Genomic DNA, 16,421 nt, shown 5'->3' on the forward strand with positions numbered 1-16,421 from the left:
GCAATATAAAAATGTCCAAAGCTTATCTTACGTAGAATCCCCAGAAAAAGAAACCAATTAAGTTCTTACTAATGCAATTAACCTTTAATCCCAATGTTAAAGAAGGACATTAATTTGCTAACCTTTGGATTGTGCAATATAATAACTTCTCTGTTGGGAGACTCCAGTTTCTTCTTCCATTCATCCAGAGTTACAGCAAGCATGTAAGTTTCCTTAAAAGAAAACACATTTCATTAGATTTCTGTAATGGTTTTTCTATTAAAACTGAACTTTTTAACAAGAATACTGCTAGATAAACAATTACAATAAGAGTATCTTACTCTAATTTATCAAATTTATTTTAATTCTCTTAAAATGAGAACAGGTACTAGTATAGAACAAAGAAAAAATAATCACTTCTACTTCTATCATCTAGACTGGAGATAATCGCTGTACACATTTTGATATATTTCTTTCAGTAATGTTAACGCATGTATATTATCCATAAAATGAGGATTACATTACATATAAAGTTCTTTCTCTTGATTTGTCAAATTTATTTTAAAATTCTTTTAAAATTATGATAATAGTACAGGACAAAGGAAAAAAATCAGTCCCAATTCCATCATCAAGACTAGAAATAATCATTGTTCACATTTTGATATATTTCGTTCAATAATATTAATATCCTACTCCAATTTAAAGCAAATTTCAGAATATTTTCAGAGCAAGAAAAATAAAAGGCAAAAAAGACCAATCCTGTGGTCACATTTTAAATATTCACAAAGATCACCATTAGAGAAAAAAAATTTTAATTTAAATACATAATAGTTTCCATAGTATTTCAAAATTTGAAAATAAAACTACTTTATCCTGAAACTAACTTGCAAAAAGAAACGCTATGAACTGTGATGCAAATAGAACGAAACTCTCTCTGTAAATTCACAGAATAAGTCACAAGAGGAAGAAAAGATTATGAAATAAGAGAACACAATGAAGAAAATGAGTAAAAGGGTCACAGGAATACCTCTAACACTTGGCTGAAGCTCTCCGAGTATGGAACATACTTATTATCTTTGTCTCCCTTGTAAAACCAGGTACAGCGCCTCACTTCCGATGCTAGCTCATCCCAGTATACGGCGTACCGCATCCTCTCCCCCAAATGAACATCGTATCTGCCCCCATCAGTGGGCACAACTCTCCTATCACAGTCTTTTCCTATCAAGGAGTGGAAAGGGGAAATGAAGTACATAGTATAGCAAAATAAAGCTCCCAAAATACAACTCTGAGTTATGTTCTCAATAATGTTATAAAACACACGAATGATCTGTTTCTTCTTGGCTAAACTACTTTATAAACCATCAAAATCATTCTTGGTTTTAATGAAGCATGAAAAAAGTAATACCCAATGCTGTTTTGTTCTTTTTCTAAGGAGAGATAGGAGTGCCCCTTAAAAAAAAAAAAATGTATACAAGAAAGCTTTTCTGAATTTTTTGTTTAAGGGACCAAAAGATAAATTAATGACCATCATGATGATAAAGTAGTAACCGGCATCATTCTTGTTTCCATAAAAGAAGAAAAAACAAGAGAAAAATGAAAGAATTCATTCTTTTGCAATGTGGCACTGCCCGCACCACACTCTTCATAAACAGAAACTGAAACATAAGAAACATTATTGGTTAACTATGCAGGAATTACAATAGGTACTGTTTTCAAGATACAGACCAAATTCTTGAGTATTATAAATTGGCTGGATAGTAATGCAGAACTTCTATATAAAAATGCTATAGGATGTTATAAAGCAGAAACTAACACATCATTGTAAAGCAATTATGCTCCAATAAAGATGTTAAAAAGAAAAGATTATTAAGTAAAATTTGGAAAGTATAAAAAATGTAAAGCAAAAAAATGCTATGAGACAACTAGAAAAAGATCTAAAATTTACTTCTAATAGCACTCACTATAAGGACTTTTATATTATAGTTTTAGAGAAATGACAGTAAGTCCTTGGCTATTACAAGTCATAGCTTTCACCCTACCAGAGCCGTATGCCTCTTCCAGCTGCTGTGAATCCTGAGAGTTGAAAGGAATCCATGTCTCCTTAGAATCTATTATCTTACAATAAAACCAATGAGGAGAAACGGGTTCGTACAAACTGCCAACATCCATGTCTATTAGCTCAAAGGAACTACATGAGTTTGGTGACGGGGATGGATCTGACTGGGACAATTGTTCCTCGTGTGATTCCACTGATGACATTTCTTTCTCTAAAAGACAAAAGAAAACTATCAGTAAAATTTCCTTCTATTAACAGTGTAATTGTTCACACACAAAACTGGTCATTTTTAAGGAGTCATTTCTGAAAAAAAACTAAGGGGGCTACATAATTTAAAACAGAAATAACATAAATTAACAGCTTTTTTTGGTTTTGTTTTTGGGGTTTTTTTTTTTTTTTTGGAGTAAGGAGGCCTTAAACAAAACGCTCCTTATAGTTAGACCAACCACTTTGCACTGATCTTCCAATCCTCTCAGAAAACTGCATGGTTTTAATTAAACAAAACTGGAATCACAAGAAACACATGGTCGAAATCTTGACTGCAAAAAAAATTTTGCCCCAATTTCCAATTTAAGTCTGGTCCCAAGGCAAAAACGCGTACTCCGTCTTAATAACGCCTGGTTTTAGGCTCCAGGCCCTTGTCATTACACATTTACATGACTACTGGAATCACACTATTGAAAATAAAACTATTCACTTAAGAACCAGTCACTTTTTATCAATGCTTGAAGGGTGCTTAAGTAGAGACTATGGTACAAATTCTGAAAACGCGAACCCTCGCTTGGGGCCACTGTGCGCACGCGCGCACCCACTCGCACCATCCAGGTCTCAGAAGAAAAGTAACAAGTGACCTCAAAAGCCTCCTTCCCTCAAGGAAGACCGTGACCTGTGTGTTTCCGCCCCTTTAACAGTCGCAGAGACTAACACTGTAGACGTCGAAAGTAAGCCCAGGCTGCTTGGAGGGGCGCGGGCAAGACCATCGCTATCTCAGCACCGAGCGCAGCGGGACCGCAAACACCCGGCCTCCCTCGAAGCGGACGCTCTCCAGCTTCCGCCACTTTATCTTTTTTCCCAGCACGAATTTACCTCCGCCACTTTGTGTGTCCCTTCTCCCCACGACCCCGGGCCTCCTGCAGCCCAGGTCTGGGACCTCAGGGTTCGCGGACGCCTCTCCCCGTCCCGCGTCCAGCCCCGCAGAGAGGAGCGGAGCGTGGATGAAAACAAGGTAATTTCCCGGTGCCTTCGGGCACGGTCGATGCAAAAGGGGCCCTGGCCGCGTCCCTGTAACCGAGGTCACCCCCACCCCGCCAGGGCTGGTCCTCCCAGCCCCCCTTCCCTGCCTCGGGCATCGCGTCCTCCTTTGCCCCTGGCATCTCCATCCCGCAGTGCCTCCCACCCGCACGCCGGTCGGAGCCCTGGGCCCGGCCGCCGCCCCCAACGCGCTCCGGCAGACTCACCTTGCAGCCCCGCAGCCTTTCAAGCTCTCCTGCCTTCGCTGAGTGGGCTACGACATATCCCCAGCGGAGGCCTTCCCCGCGAGCCCAGGAGGGGCGGAGCGGAGCAGAGCAGGGCGGAGCTTGCGGCCCTAACGGGCTCGCGCCCAAAACAGGGCTCCGCCGCGCTCCCAGCGAGCGAGCAGCGGGCCAGGCTGCCAAGAGCAAAGGTGAGGTGACGGGGACCGCTGCGTGGAGGAAACGGGTGGGGCGTGGAGGCCCGCAGGGGCGCTGGCGGGAAGTGTCGCGAGAGGTGGAGGGAATCGCGCGAGATGTGCTCCTCCGAGCGGGCTGGAGGTCGGAGCGCTGGGCACGCGGGTGTTGCCGGCGGCGCGCCCCCCGCTCGGTACCCGCGCGCGGGGTCTGGGTGCAAGGCCTCAGGTATTTAGAAGGCAGGGATGAGGAATGAGACGTTATAGGTGTGGAACGTTTCAAATTGCAGTGAAAGCAAGGTTCTTCAAGATGACCCAGCCTCCTCACTTAATAGATGGGAAAACAGACCTCTGACCCGGTGGTACCCTGGGTAACCCTGCTCATGGGCCGGGATGGTGCAGGGACGCCGGGATGCCATGCCCTTAGTGAGAAGTAGGACAGGGCGCTAGCGGTAGTTGCGCCTACCCAGACCTCCACTTCTGGGTGCTGAGAACAGATACCATTGGCATTTGCAAGGGAACAAAAGATTGTCTCTGGGTCTTTGCCCCTCTCCTTTGCGTTTATTGGGATTTAGAAGCTGCCAAAAAGATATCTTTAAAAGATGTAGAGCTGAGCCTGGCAGGATTCAAAAGCCGCAAGAGGGTTGGAGATGAGATATTTTTGTCCAGCAAGATGACATAACAGAGGTCAAGAGGTTAAAAGAATTTCCCAAGTAGTAGCCCTGCCAGCTCTCCTATTTAGTTTTCTGGAAGACTTCAATTCCTTCGGGCATGCAATAAAATACTTTCCTATTTTCTAACTAGATTATAGGGCAAGGGTTCAGGGAATGTTTTTCAGTCTTGTTATTTCTTCAAAAGCTGAGAAAAAGGAAACTAAAAGGGATTTTTTAATAACAGATTAATTCTCTTACAGTTTAAGAGCCACACACAATTATCCACAAGTTTACTTATACCTTCTCCTCAAATTTATAACACCTGAATAGCTTCTGTTCTTTGCAGATGAAATGGAGCAGGACCCTACGGTCCCTGCCCCTCACCCCGTGTCCTCAGCCCGCCTTTTGTCTGTGGAAAAACTTTAGCCAAAGAATAAGTTTAATCAGAGAAGTGAGAAAATGCAGAAACAAAGGAAAACAGTCAAAGGAGACCAAATAATAGTTTAGTCATTAAGCATAGTCAAGGACCTTCAGTCCCTCCTCAAGGGCTATAGATAATATTCTGAGCCGTATCCTGTGAGCTGTCTTACAGATACTGAAATCCCCACCAGGTGGAAGAAGTTAACTACATGATGACCAGACTGTAGCCATGACAAAAGCTGCCACAATTCCAAGAACTGGCCTCAAAGAAATGGAAACCCTGGAACTAAAGATTAACTGTTCTTAAAACAACCAAGATGATGCTGATCAGACCACCACATTACTGGTTTCACGATGACTGTCCGAACTGACTGTGCTGTTCTGCTCCTGCCTGTGCAACCCTGAAACTCCCCTTTAAAAGCCCCTGTCCCGAGAGCAGTCGGGAGTTGGTTCTTGGACAGGAGTCCACCCTCTCCCCCAGTTGCCAGCCTCCAAAATAAAGCAAGCTTTCCTTTCCTACCAACACTCATCTCTCGAGAATTGGCTTTCCAGAGGCAAGCAGCTGGACCTGGGTTCGGTAACACAGAGAGGATGAAGAAAGCCAGGACTGTGCCCCAGCCTCTAGGATCCTGTCAGATGACTAGCTAATATAACTAATACCAGTAGCTAGCTTTTAACTCTATGTTCTAGGTAACAACTGTAAGCATTTGACAAGTATAATCCCATTTAATTCTCACAGCAACCTGGTGAAGTAGGTTATCCCTATTTGCAGAGGTAGAATGACTCACATACTACCAGCAAGTGATGGAGCCAATATAAACACAAGGTCTGTCTTCAGAGCCTGCACCTAAGTAACTTACCTAAAATCGCAGTTAAGTGATAGAACCGGAACTTGAATTTAGGCCTTCTTTCTCCAAATCCCTGTTGCAGCCTCTATACCAGCTGTTCTCAATTTTCTTTTTTTGTCTCAGGACCCTTTATACTTTTAATTATTGAGAACTCTATAAAGAGTGTTTATGTAGATTGTATCTACCACTATTTACTGTACTAGATGTTAAAACCGAGAAATTTAAACATTTAATTCATTTAAAAATAAGAAAATCCATTTTATGTAAATATTTTTACAGAAAAATAACTAGTTTCCAAAATAATTGTTTAAAAACCAGAGAAAAGGATGACATTGCTTTACATTTTTGTAAATTTCTTTAATGTCTGGCTTGATAGAAAACCACTGGATTCTCGTATCTGCCTCTGCATTCAACCTGTTACAATTTTAGTTTTGGTTGAAGTATATAAGGAAAATCCAGCCTCACTCCACTGTGTAGTTGAAAAAAGAAGGAATCTTTTTTTTTTTTTTTTTTTGTGGTACGCGGGCCTCTCACTGTTGTGGCCTCTCCCATTGCGGAGCACAGGCTCCGGACGCGCAGGCTCAGCGGCCATGGCTCACGGGCCCAGCCGCTCTGCGGCATGTGGGATCTTCCCGGACCAGGGCACGAACCCGTGTCCCCTGCATCGCCAGGCGGACTCTCAACCACTGCGCCACCAGGGAAGCCCAAGAAGGAATCTTTTAATGGCCTTTTCAGATAATTGTGGAGTATTCTTTTTACTACTACAATAAAATTCAACAAATGGTAGGTTCTTAAAAGTTAGTTGCAATGTGGAATCTGAAAACATATTAGTGAATTTTTGTACTCTGATACTTTAAAACCCATTGGTCTTGGGCTTCCCTGGCAGTCTGGTGGTTAAGACTCTGCGCTTCTGCTGCAGGGCACGTGGGTTCGATCCCTGGTCGGGGAAGTTCCACATGCCGCAAGGTGCGGCAAAAAAACAAAAAATCCCCACCATTGGTCTATCTTGCACTTTGAATAGATCTTTTACCCATGCATGACTGATGACATCATGCATTGGTCATTTGTAAAATTCCAGTTCACTGAGCTATGCAGCCTTTCAAATGTTAACGTATTTCACTATTTTTTTAATTACCACCAATCTAATTAGAAGTCTTTTAAGTATCGGGAAGCTGTCAAGCTCATAGCAGATAAAAGTCTTCCAAAATCCTTTTTCCTATAAAGGTCTAATTTCATTATTGGCAACAAATACTGTCAGTTGTTTTCCTTGAAGTAACAATCTCACTTTTTCTAGAAAAGTTCTGCCAAATACCTAAATCTCCATAGCCACAGTTTGTCTGTCGTTTGTACTTTCAACTAAAAATGATGTTCCATGAAAAAAAGAGTAGCTAGTTCAGTTACCAAGTCAAATAATGTCACGTGCTTTTTCCTCAAGTGACCAGCTGCAATATATTGGTCATTCAGATGAATGTATATATTAATTCACAATTCCTAGCTCACAGCTCCCAAAACCCTTGGACTTTCCTGAGCTATAAAAGCAGCGAGATAATATTTGGTCTCTTGTCCTCAGGTCCTGAAAACGCTTCAGAGAAAGTGACTTTTGGATCCCACAGAAGGAGGGTGGCTGCTTGCCAGGAGAGCCAACCATGTGATTAGAGGGTGGGACCTTTCAGTCCCAACGCCCAACCTCTGGGGAGGGCAGAGTGGCTGGAGGTTGAATCCGTTGCCAATGGCCAGTGACTGAGTCATGCCTTTGTAATGAAGCCTCACTAAAAATCCAAAGGACAAGGTTCAGAGAGCTTCCAGGTTGGGGAACATGTGAGGATTGGGGAGAGTGGTGCACCTGGAGAGGGAATGGAAGGTCTGCCCCCTCTCCCCAGGCCATGCCCTATGTATCTCTATCATTCATCTTGGCTGTGGTTTTATATCCTTTTATAATAAACTGGTAATCTAGTAAATAAATGGGTTTTCCTGAGTTCTGTGAGCCGTGCTAGCAAGTTAACTGAAGCCAAGGAGGAAGTCATGGGAACATCTGGCCTATAAGAATTGCTTGTTGGTGTGTGGAGGCCTCTACACACACACTGGAATTGGGTCCAGGAACGCTTTTCCCCAGTGTACTTCAGCCCGCAGAATTGTTTCCTGCGTACTAATCATTTTGTCACACAGAATGTGAAAAATGTGTGAACTCAAGGGTTACGAGTTAATAAAATTAATAATTTTTACTCTTCATGAAGTATATTTTTAAGTGAAACTGGCACTGTTTTTATTACAAATTCATGGCAGTGGACAATACGGTAACTGGTAGAACAATTGGTTTCCACTGCCTTAATTCCTGGTAAGGCGCCAGCAATTTTACCCACCATTGCTTTTCCATCAACAGTGCAAATGTCAACAGCATAGCAAAAAAGGCAAATCATGTCCTGGTACAATTAAGAAAACTGTTTTGATCTTGTGACCCCTAAAGGGGTCTCTGAGACTCCCAGCCTCCATGGACCACCCTTTGAGAACGACAACAATTAAATGTGCCTAATCTGGGGCTTGGAATACAAAAGCAATGAATAACACAATACCTACCCTGAAGGAGTTCACAGTCTCAATAGGAAACATAGGCAGGTAAACAAATAAATATATCTTGTTGAACACAGATGTAGAGAGCAAATGTATGGACACCAAGGGGGAACGGGAGGTGGGGTGGGATGAACTGGGAGACTGGGATTGACACATATACACTACTATGTATAAAACAGACAACTAATGAAAACCTACAGTACAGCCCAGAGAACTCTACTTGGTGCTCTGTGGTGACCTAAAAGGGAAGGAAATCCAAAAAAGAAGAGATATATGTAAAAAAAAAAAAGAAAAAGAAAAAGAAAAGCACAGGAATATGAACATTTCTTCATATTCCCATGACAATAAATACTCTGGGTTCAAACCTCAAAAAAAAAAAGAAATGTATCGCGTTGACTGCTACAACAGAGGCCAGATACACCAATAGTTACAAGAGAGGGAGTAATCTCATGTCCAGGCATACCTCCAGAAATTCCCATTCAGTAGGTCTTCGGTGGGATTCAGGAATCTGCATTCTAAACAAGCCCTCCTGGTGATTTGGATGCAGACAGCATGAGATCCACACTCTGAGAAACACTGCCTTAAGAAGTATAAATTCTAGGTTTCCAAGAAGGCCCAGCAGGTAGGTAGTTTCAGAAAGAGAGAATATCTGATGATATCTCTCAAAAAACCACCAGTTGGGCTTCCCTGGTGGCACAGTGGTTAAGAATCCGCCTGCCAATGCAGGGGACACGGGTTCAAGCCCTGGTCCGGGAAGATCCCACATGCCACGGAGCAACTAAGCCCGTGCGCCACAACTACTGAGCCTGTACTCTAGAGCCTGTGAGCCACAACTACTGAAGCCCGCGTGCCTACAGCCCGTGCTCCGCAACAAGAGAAGCCACCGCAATGAGAAGCCCACACACCGCGATGAAGAGTAGCCCTCGCTCGCCGCAACTAGAGAAAGCCCGTGCACAGCAATGAACACAGCCAAAAATAAATTAATTAATTTTTTTTTAAAAAGAAAGAAACCACCAGTTAATTTCACTGGCTATTGCTGTTGCAATCAAATCTTTTACCAGAAAAAGGCTTAAAAGGTAAAATCTGAAACAAAGTCTATTTTTTCCCTTTCAATGCTCCAGCACAGGAGACAACAAACTTTCTTCTGTAAAGGGCCAGATAGATATTTTAGGCTGTGTGGGCTGTAAGGTTTCTGTGGCATCTAATCAGTTTTGCTGTAGCACAAAAGCAGCCAGAGACAGTATGTAAACCACTGGGTGTGGCTGTGTCCCAATAAAACTTTATTTACAAAAACAGGCAGTGGGTTAAATTTGGTCCCTGGTGGTAGTTTGCTGACTCCATGCTCCAGTGCAAAAGATAATGCTAATGGCCAGTAAGCTGCCTAAAGAGCAAAAGCAACAGTCTAAGGGTCATGAAACAACTGGATTTCACATCTAAAGTCGGAATAATTGTTAGGCATCAAAAGGTATTGCGTTGAGTGCCTATCAAGGCATTAGGTGCTACAAGGATACATAGTTTTTGGAGACAGAAGTTCTCAACCCCTGGTGGACACGTCGGCATCAAAAGCTGAGAAAACTCCGCAGTTGTTTCTGATGATCTGACAATAAAATAACAAGGCCAGGCTGTGACAGTGATTCTCAAACTCTAATGAATAGAAGGGTATGCTAAGTAGATTCTTTAAATTTCAGGTCCAAACCCAAGATAGTTAATCAGAGGGGTCATGAATCTACATTTTAAACAAGAATATACAGGCTGCTGCTGTGCGGCAAGTACCGCTTACTGACTTTGTTTATAAAAGAATGTTAGAACTAGAGGAACCATAGAGACATCAGTGTGACGTTCTCTTCCAGCCCAAAGTTGGTGATTTTTATAAGTCCATAAACCATTCATAAAAATGCATTTTATTACTTTATAGCCACAACTGAATAGTTCCTGCCCTCAAGCTGAATCTTAGGGTTTTTTTTCCCCACTTTGAGGAAAGTGATTTGCCTCTGTCTCACTTCAATGAAGACTGTTTTGAGCTGATAACTTCAGTTGAAGCTGTGCAGCAAGGTGACTCCTTGGGCCCCTGGAGGTTTCCATCAAGCCAAGGTTTCCTCTTGGCTAGGGTTGTCGAATTGAGCATATGTAAATGTAGCAAATGCAAAAGTTAAATACAACACTTTTAGGAAACAATAAGAGAAAATCTTCAGGAACTGGGGGTAGGCAATGAGTTCTTAGAGACTTGACACCAAAAGTTCTCAGAAGGAAAAACTGATAAATAGGATTGCATCAAAATTAAAAACTTTTGCTCTGTGAAAAACTCTGTTAAGAGGATGAAAAGACAAGCGACAGACTGGGATAAAATACTTGCAAAGCACCAATCTGACAAAAGACCAGTATCTAGAAAACACAAAGAATTCTTAAAACTCAGCAGTGAAAAGACAAACAATGGAACCCAAATTTATTTTCAATATCATTCTTCAATAAGAGGGACCAGGGCTTCTTGGAGGAGCAAATGTTTCTAGCACTGGAACAGGAAAATATGCAGGATGAGCCTGAAGAATCATGTAGTGCCAGAAAGTGAGGAGGGCTCCAAAAAAAAAAAGCCCCCCACAATCATGGGGGTATGTCAGAAGGACACAACTGAAAGAGCTCCCAATGGCCAAAGCAAGACATTCTGAGCAACAAAATAAATAAGGTAGCATTAGATCACAACACAAAGTATAAAATAAATAAATATGAAAATAAATAAATAAATATCTATGGGTCCACACGGATATAAATGACTGATTTAACAAACAAATAAATAAATGGGAGAGAATGACCAAATCTACCTTGCAGGTAAATTCTAATGAATTAACGTAGATAAACACCCTCAATGACATGGAGGATAACTCCCCATCCCCTAAGTGTGGAGCTGCAAATGGGGACTTCCGAAGAATACAGTAAGAAAAGGGGGAAAAAAGAAACAGTAACTGTGTAGTGGAGAAACCTGACAGACTCTACCTCAGCCAGGTGATGAAGGTTAACATCAACAGTATGAGCTATGTAGATAGTAAATACATTTGATATATGGTGAGAAAGGGCACTTACCTCTGTGGTCTTCCTCCCCCAAATCCAAGCCCAAGTGTAATTATGAGAAAAGCACCAGACAAATCCCAGTTGAGGGGCATTCTACAAAATATCTGAGCTGTACTCCTCAAGACTAGCAAAGTCATCAGAAACAAGGAAAGTCATGGGCGTTCCCTGGTGGCCTAGTGGTTAGGATTCCAGGCTTTCACTGCCATGGCCCGGATCCAATCCCTGGTCGGGGAACTGAGATCCCACAAGCCATGGAGCGTGGCCAAAAAAACCAAAAAACAAACAAGGAAAGTCTGAGAAACTGGCACAGCCAAGAGGTTCCTAAGGAGATATGATGACTAAATGTAATACGGTATCCCGAATGGCATCCTGGAAGAGGAAAACGGTGTTAGGTAAAACCAAAGGAAATCTGGATAAAGTATGGACTTTAGTCAACAAGAATGTATCAGTACTGATCCATTAATTGTGACAAACGTACAACACTGATTTAAGGTGTTCATAACAGGGTGTGGGGTATATGGGAACTCTGTAGTATCATCACAATTTTTCTGTACATCTAAAGTACTCTACAATAAGAAGTCTATTAAAATAAACCCAGTTAGCAAGTGGGCAAAAGACACACAGAGACATTTTACAGAAGAGAATACACAGATGGCAAATAAGCACATGAAAAGATGTTCAACATCATTAACCATTAACGAAATGCAAATTAAAGCACAATGAGATATCACTACCTACCTACCCATCAGAATGGTTAAAATAAAAAATAGTGACACCACCAAATACTGGCAAGAATGCAGAGAGACTCATACATTGCTGGTGGGAATGTAAAATGGTACAGCCACTCTAGAATAGTTTGGTAGTTTCCAAAAAATTAAACATGCAACTTTCATATGACCCAGAACTACACTCCTGGGCATTTATCCCAAAGAAATGAAAACTATGTCCACACAAAAACCTGTACATGAATGTACATAGCAGCTTTATTCATAATAGCCCAAACTGGAAACAACCCATACATCCTTCAAGAGGTGAATGGTTGAACAAACTGTGGTACATCCATATCATAGACTACTACTTAGCAATAAAAAAGAACTACAGATACAGGGAACAACTTGGATGAATGTCAAGAGAGTTATGCTGAATGGAAAAAAAAAAAAACAATCTCTAATGGTTACATACTATACAATACTATTTATACAGCATTCTCAAAAGGACAAAATTTAGAAATGGAGAACAGATTAGTGGTTGCCAGGGGTTTAGCATGGTGGGAAAGGAGAAGCAGGTGCGGCTGTGAAAGGTCAACAGGAGGAAGAGTCATGGTGATGGGACTGTTCTGTATCTTGACCATATCAATGTCAATATCCTGGCGGTGACATCACAGTAAAGTTTTACAAGATGTTACCATTGAGGGAAACTGGGTAAAGGGTACAGGAAAGCTCTGAATTATTTCATAAAACTGCATGTGAATTTACAATTATCTCAAAATAAAAACTTTAATGAAAAAAATACAATATAGGGAATTCCCTGGCAATCCAGTGGTTAGGATTCCGCACTCTCACTGCTGAGGGCTGGGTTCAATCCCTTGTCAGGGAACTAAAATCCCACCAGCCATGTGGCATGGCCAAAAAAATAAATAAATAAATAACGCGATACAGTTGGTACTCCTATCGATGGGTTCCACATTCACGGACTCAACCAACTATGGACTGACAGTATTTGGAAAGAAAAAAAATTCAGGAAAGTTCCAAAAACTTGAATTTGCTGCATATCCGGCAACTATTTACATAGTATCTACATTGTATTTACACCTATTTACACAGCATTTACATTGTATTAGGTATTATAACTAGTCTAGAGATGACTTAAAGTATATGGGAGGATATGCATGGGTTTTATGCAATACTACAACATTTTATATAAGGGACTTGAGCATCCATGGATTTTGGTATCCACGGCGGGGTCCTGGAACCAATCCCACGGATACTGAGGGATGACTGTACTCCTAGTTATCTTGGATTTCAGAAAAACAATCAATTAATTATGTCCCATGCCATATGTGGAACACACTGATACTAAAAGGTGACTTGTTGTTTATCTGAAATTCAAATGTAACTGAGGGTCCTATATTTTATCTGGCAATACTACCCTTGGCATTAGCTTACCAGGATAAGGTATATATTGCAAAATAAAAGAACATTTAAAAGTTGGCTACAGGGCTTCCCTGGTGGCACAGTGGTTGAGAGTCCGCCTGCTGATGCAAGGGACACGGGTTCGTGCCCCAGTCTGGGAAGATCCCACATGCCGCGGAGCAGCTGGGCCCTTGAGCCATGGCCGTTGAGCCTGCGCGTTCAGAGCCTGTGCTCCGCAAAGGGAGAGGCCACAACAGTGAGAGGCCCACATACCGCAAAAAAAATAAATAAATAAAAAAAGTTGGCTACAGAAAATGTGCCCTGATCTCAGAAACCCCTAAATCCTCCCTTCTCAGCAGCTGGCATCTCCTCTGCCTAACACTTTATTACAACAAATGTGCTACTGCCCACCACTCCTGATGAGAAAAGCCACATAGAATATAAAACCCTCCTATCTTCACAGAGGAGTAAAAATTATCCAGATAATCCTCCCTTCTCAACTTCAACTCAAAATAGCTACTCCCTCCAAGAAAGATTATGAAAAAATAATAATTAAACAGAATAGTCAGGAAGCATTTTCTAGAAGCAATTTGGGGTCTCCAGTATAACAATGCTGTAAAAAACACAATCAAGAAGTAATAGACATCTGAAAAATATCTCTAACATGAAAAAGATGGAGATTGAAAAAGAAAGGAAAACGCAACTTTGTAGGAAATTTATTTGAGAAGAAAAAAAATCAAGAAATTATCATTAATATCCTCAGAGATATAAGATGCTACACCCACAAACAAGAGCAAAATCCCATAGAGAACACAGAGCACAAAAAAATTCCTAGAAACTAAAAATATGATAGATGAAACAAAATTCAGTGCAGTTGGAAGATAAAGGTGAGTAAATCCCCCACAAAGTACAGCAAAAAGGCAAAAAATGAAAGTGAAAAGATAAGTAAATCAAAGAACCAGTCTAAGAGATCTATAACAGAAACAGCAGGAATTCTAGAAAGATGTAACAGAGATTAGGGTAGCAGAGGAGGAAAAGAAACAAACAAACAAAACTCAAGAAAATGTTATAGGGCTTAAGGGCAGGAGTTTCCAGAACGAAATGTGCCCAGCAAAGTGGACAAAAACAGACCCACACCAACACTGTACTGTAGAGGGGACAAAAATATCCTACAAGCTTCCAGGAAGAAACACTAAGTTTTAAACAAAGGATCATGAAAACACATTTTTAAATATGCCAGATGGAAAAAAATTACTTCCTATGCACCCTTTTCCAGGAAGCTACTGGGGAACATGCTCTACCAAAATGAGGGAATAAACAGAAAGAGAAAGACACAGGCTATGGAAAAAAGGAATCCAACAGAAGGGGTGGAGAGAATCCCCAGGATGAACAGAAGACACCAGAATGAAAGTATGCACCAGGAACGTACAAGTGCTGCAGTCAGAGGGCTCCAGGAACGTGTCTTCACGAGCCTAAAATTGATAAAATATGTCTGAGCATCTTAAGAGAAGATTTAGACAAATGATGGAGGGTTTGAGGTCAAATCAGTCATAAGCACATAGGCAAACAAAATAAGTATGACAAATGATTCATTCCAGAGAAAACAAGGAGTTGTTCAGGAAAAGAAAAGTAAGCAGTTTACTGCATGACTGAGCTCTGGGCAGCATTTACGTAGTATAATAACGTACAACAGAATTACCATGTAAGTGGATTGAGAAACTGGAGGGATCAGAGCTGGGATGTGTGTATGGTAGAGGCAGAGAGACCTAACCTTCATCCTCTACAACAGAAAATCAGTAGAAATGACCTAAAATTGATAAATCAAAAGGGAGCAATACAACTGTGTTATTAAAAAAATATGGAGATAATTTTTTTAAAAAACTCAATTGAAAGTAGTTACTTTTGTAGAAGGAAAAATGGCAGTGGAACCGAAGAGTGATCCTTTTCATAGAATTGACTTTTTTTTAAGATTTTTTTTTTTTGATGTGGACCATTTTTATAAAGTCTTTACTGAATCTGTTACAATATTGCTTCCGTTTTATGTTTTGGTTTTTTGGCCGCGAGGCACGTGGGATCTTAGCTCCCAGACCCGGGGTCAAACCCACACCCCCTGCATTGGAAGGTGAAGTCTTAACCACTGGACCGCCAGGAAGTCCCAGAATTGACTCTTTAAACTGCTAACTTCCATAGAATTATTTGAGTCTTCAAACTCATAACTTTTTTAAAAAGAAAAAAAGATGAAAAACTCCAGTCCTCAAGTATCCATCCCCCCAAAAACTTTTTTTAACGCCAATTTAATCCATATTCTTCAACTTAAAAAAAAAATCTTCCCACCTCTAATGGTATTACATTAACCAACTACAAAGCTGTTTTCAAAACCCCATTTTTCAAAGCACTTAAAAGAATTCCCCACCAACAATGTAGAGACCAGCCCATCTTGCTAATACTTCATTGGGAGTTAAATTCATCTAAATATTTACATTGGCGTTTATATTTGGAACAATAGTGGCTTATTATAGAGAACATAGCTGTGTTTAACATGCCAGATCTGGATAACTTTATTCAAGATTTTGACAGAAATTATCCCCAAAGTAATATTAAACTTAGACACTTTTTAAAAGTCCAGATGTGAAATACCAAAAAAAAATTGAATTCAGTCAAGAGTCAATACTAAGTCAAGAACTGAATCAGATCCACAAAAAATGAATACTATCTTCCTTCTTATATTCACTGTATTTTCTGGCACAGGTTGCAATTTAGTTTTCCTTTCCCTGACATTGGCATTTGGAATCATTTTAGCATGGTTTACGCCTTTAAGTTCTAAGTCTGTACTTACCCTGAATATCTTATTATAATTAAAATTATAAATCCAGAAGCAATAGCCCTCCCTTACAGAAAGAATCCAAATACATGTAGAAGGAATAAGAGAAACAAAGTCACATTCGAACACCACAGTAGTAACAAGCAAGATCTGCCAGTGGATACAAAAATGAGTGGGCAAAAGTTTAAGCAGAAACAGGACATTTGCATAGCTCACATTATCTCTAGCAAACATTT

At 40.8% G+C, this 16,421-nt stretch overlaps 1 protein-coding gene across 5 annotated transcripts in view; it reads right to left on the bottom strand.

The window, feature by feature from the left end:
* Positions 1-16,421, bottom strand: part of DDHD2 (DDHD domain containing 2) — a 66,451-nt gene that overhangs the window by 20,544 nt on the left and 29,486 nt on the right. For 4 of the 5 annotated variants that reach the window (XM_029226232.1, XM_029226231.1, XM_029226234.1 and 1 more), the window contains 3 exons: positions 2,019-2,246; positions 1,007-1,197; positions 123-212 (listed from right to left, as the gene is read on the bottom strand). In XM_029226232.1, coding sequence (XP_029082065.1) covers positions 123-212; positions 1,007-1,197; positions 2,019-2,246 — 509 coding nt within the window. Of the gene's footprint in view, positions 1-122; positions 213-1,006; positions 1,198-2,018; positions 2,247-3,492; positions 3,702-16,421 lie in introns of those variants that run through there. The other variant, XM_029226235.1, reaches the window with a different exon arrangement.

Source organism: Monodon monoceros, unplaced genomic scaffold (genome assembly GCF_005190385.1).
Source record: "Monodon monoceros isolate NGI ecotype Baffin Bay Population unplaced genomic scaffold, NGI_Narwhal_1 Super_Scaffold_17, whole genome shotgun sequence".
In the NCBI taxonomy this organism is placed as follows: Eukaryota; Metazoa; Chordata; class Mammalia; order Artiodactyla; family Monodontidae; genus Monodon; species Monodon monoceros.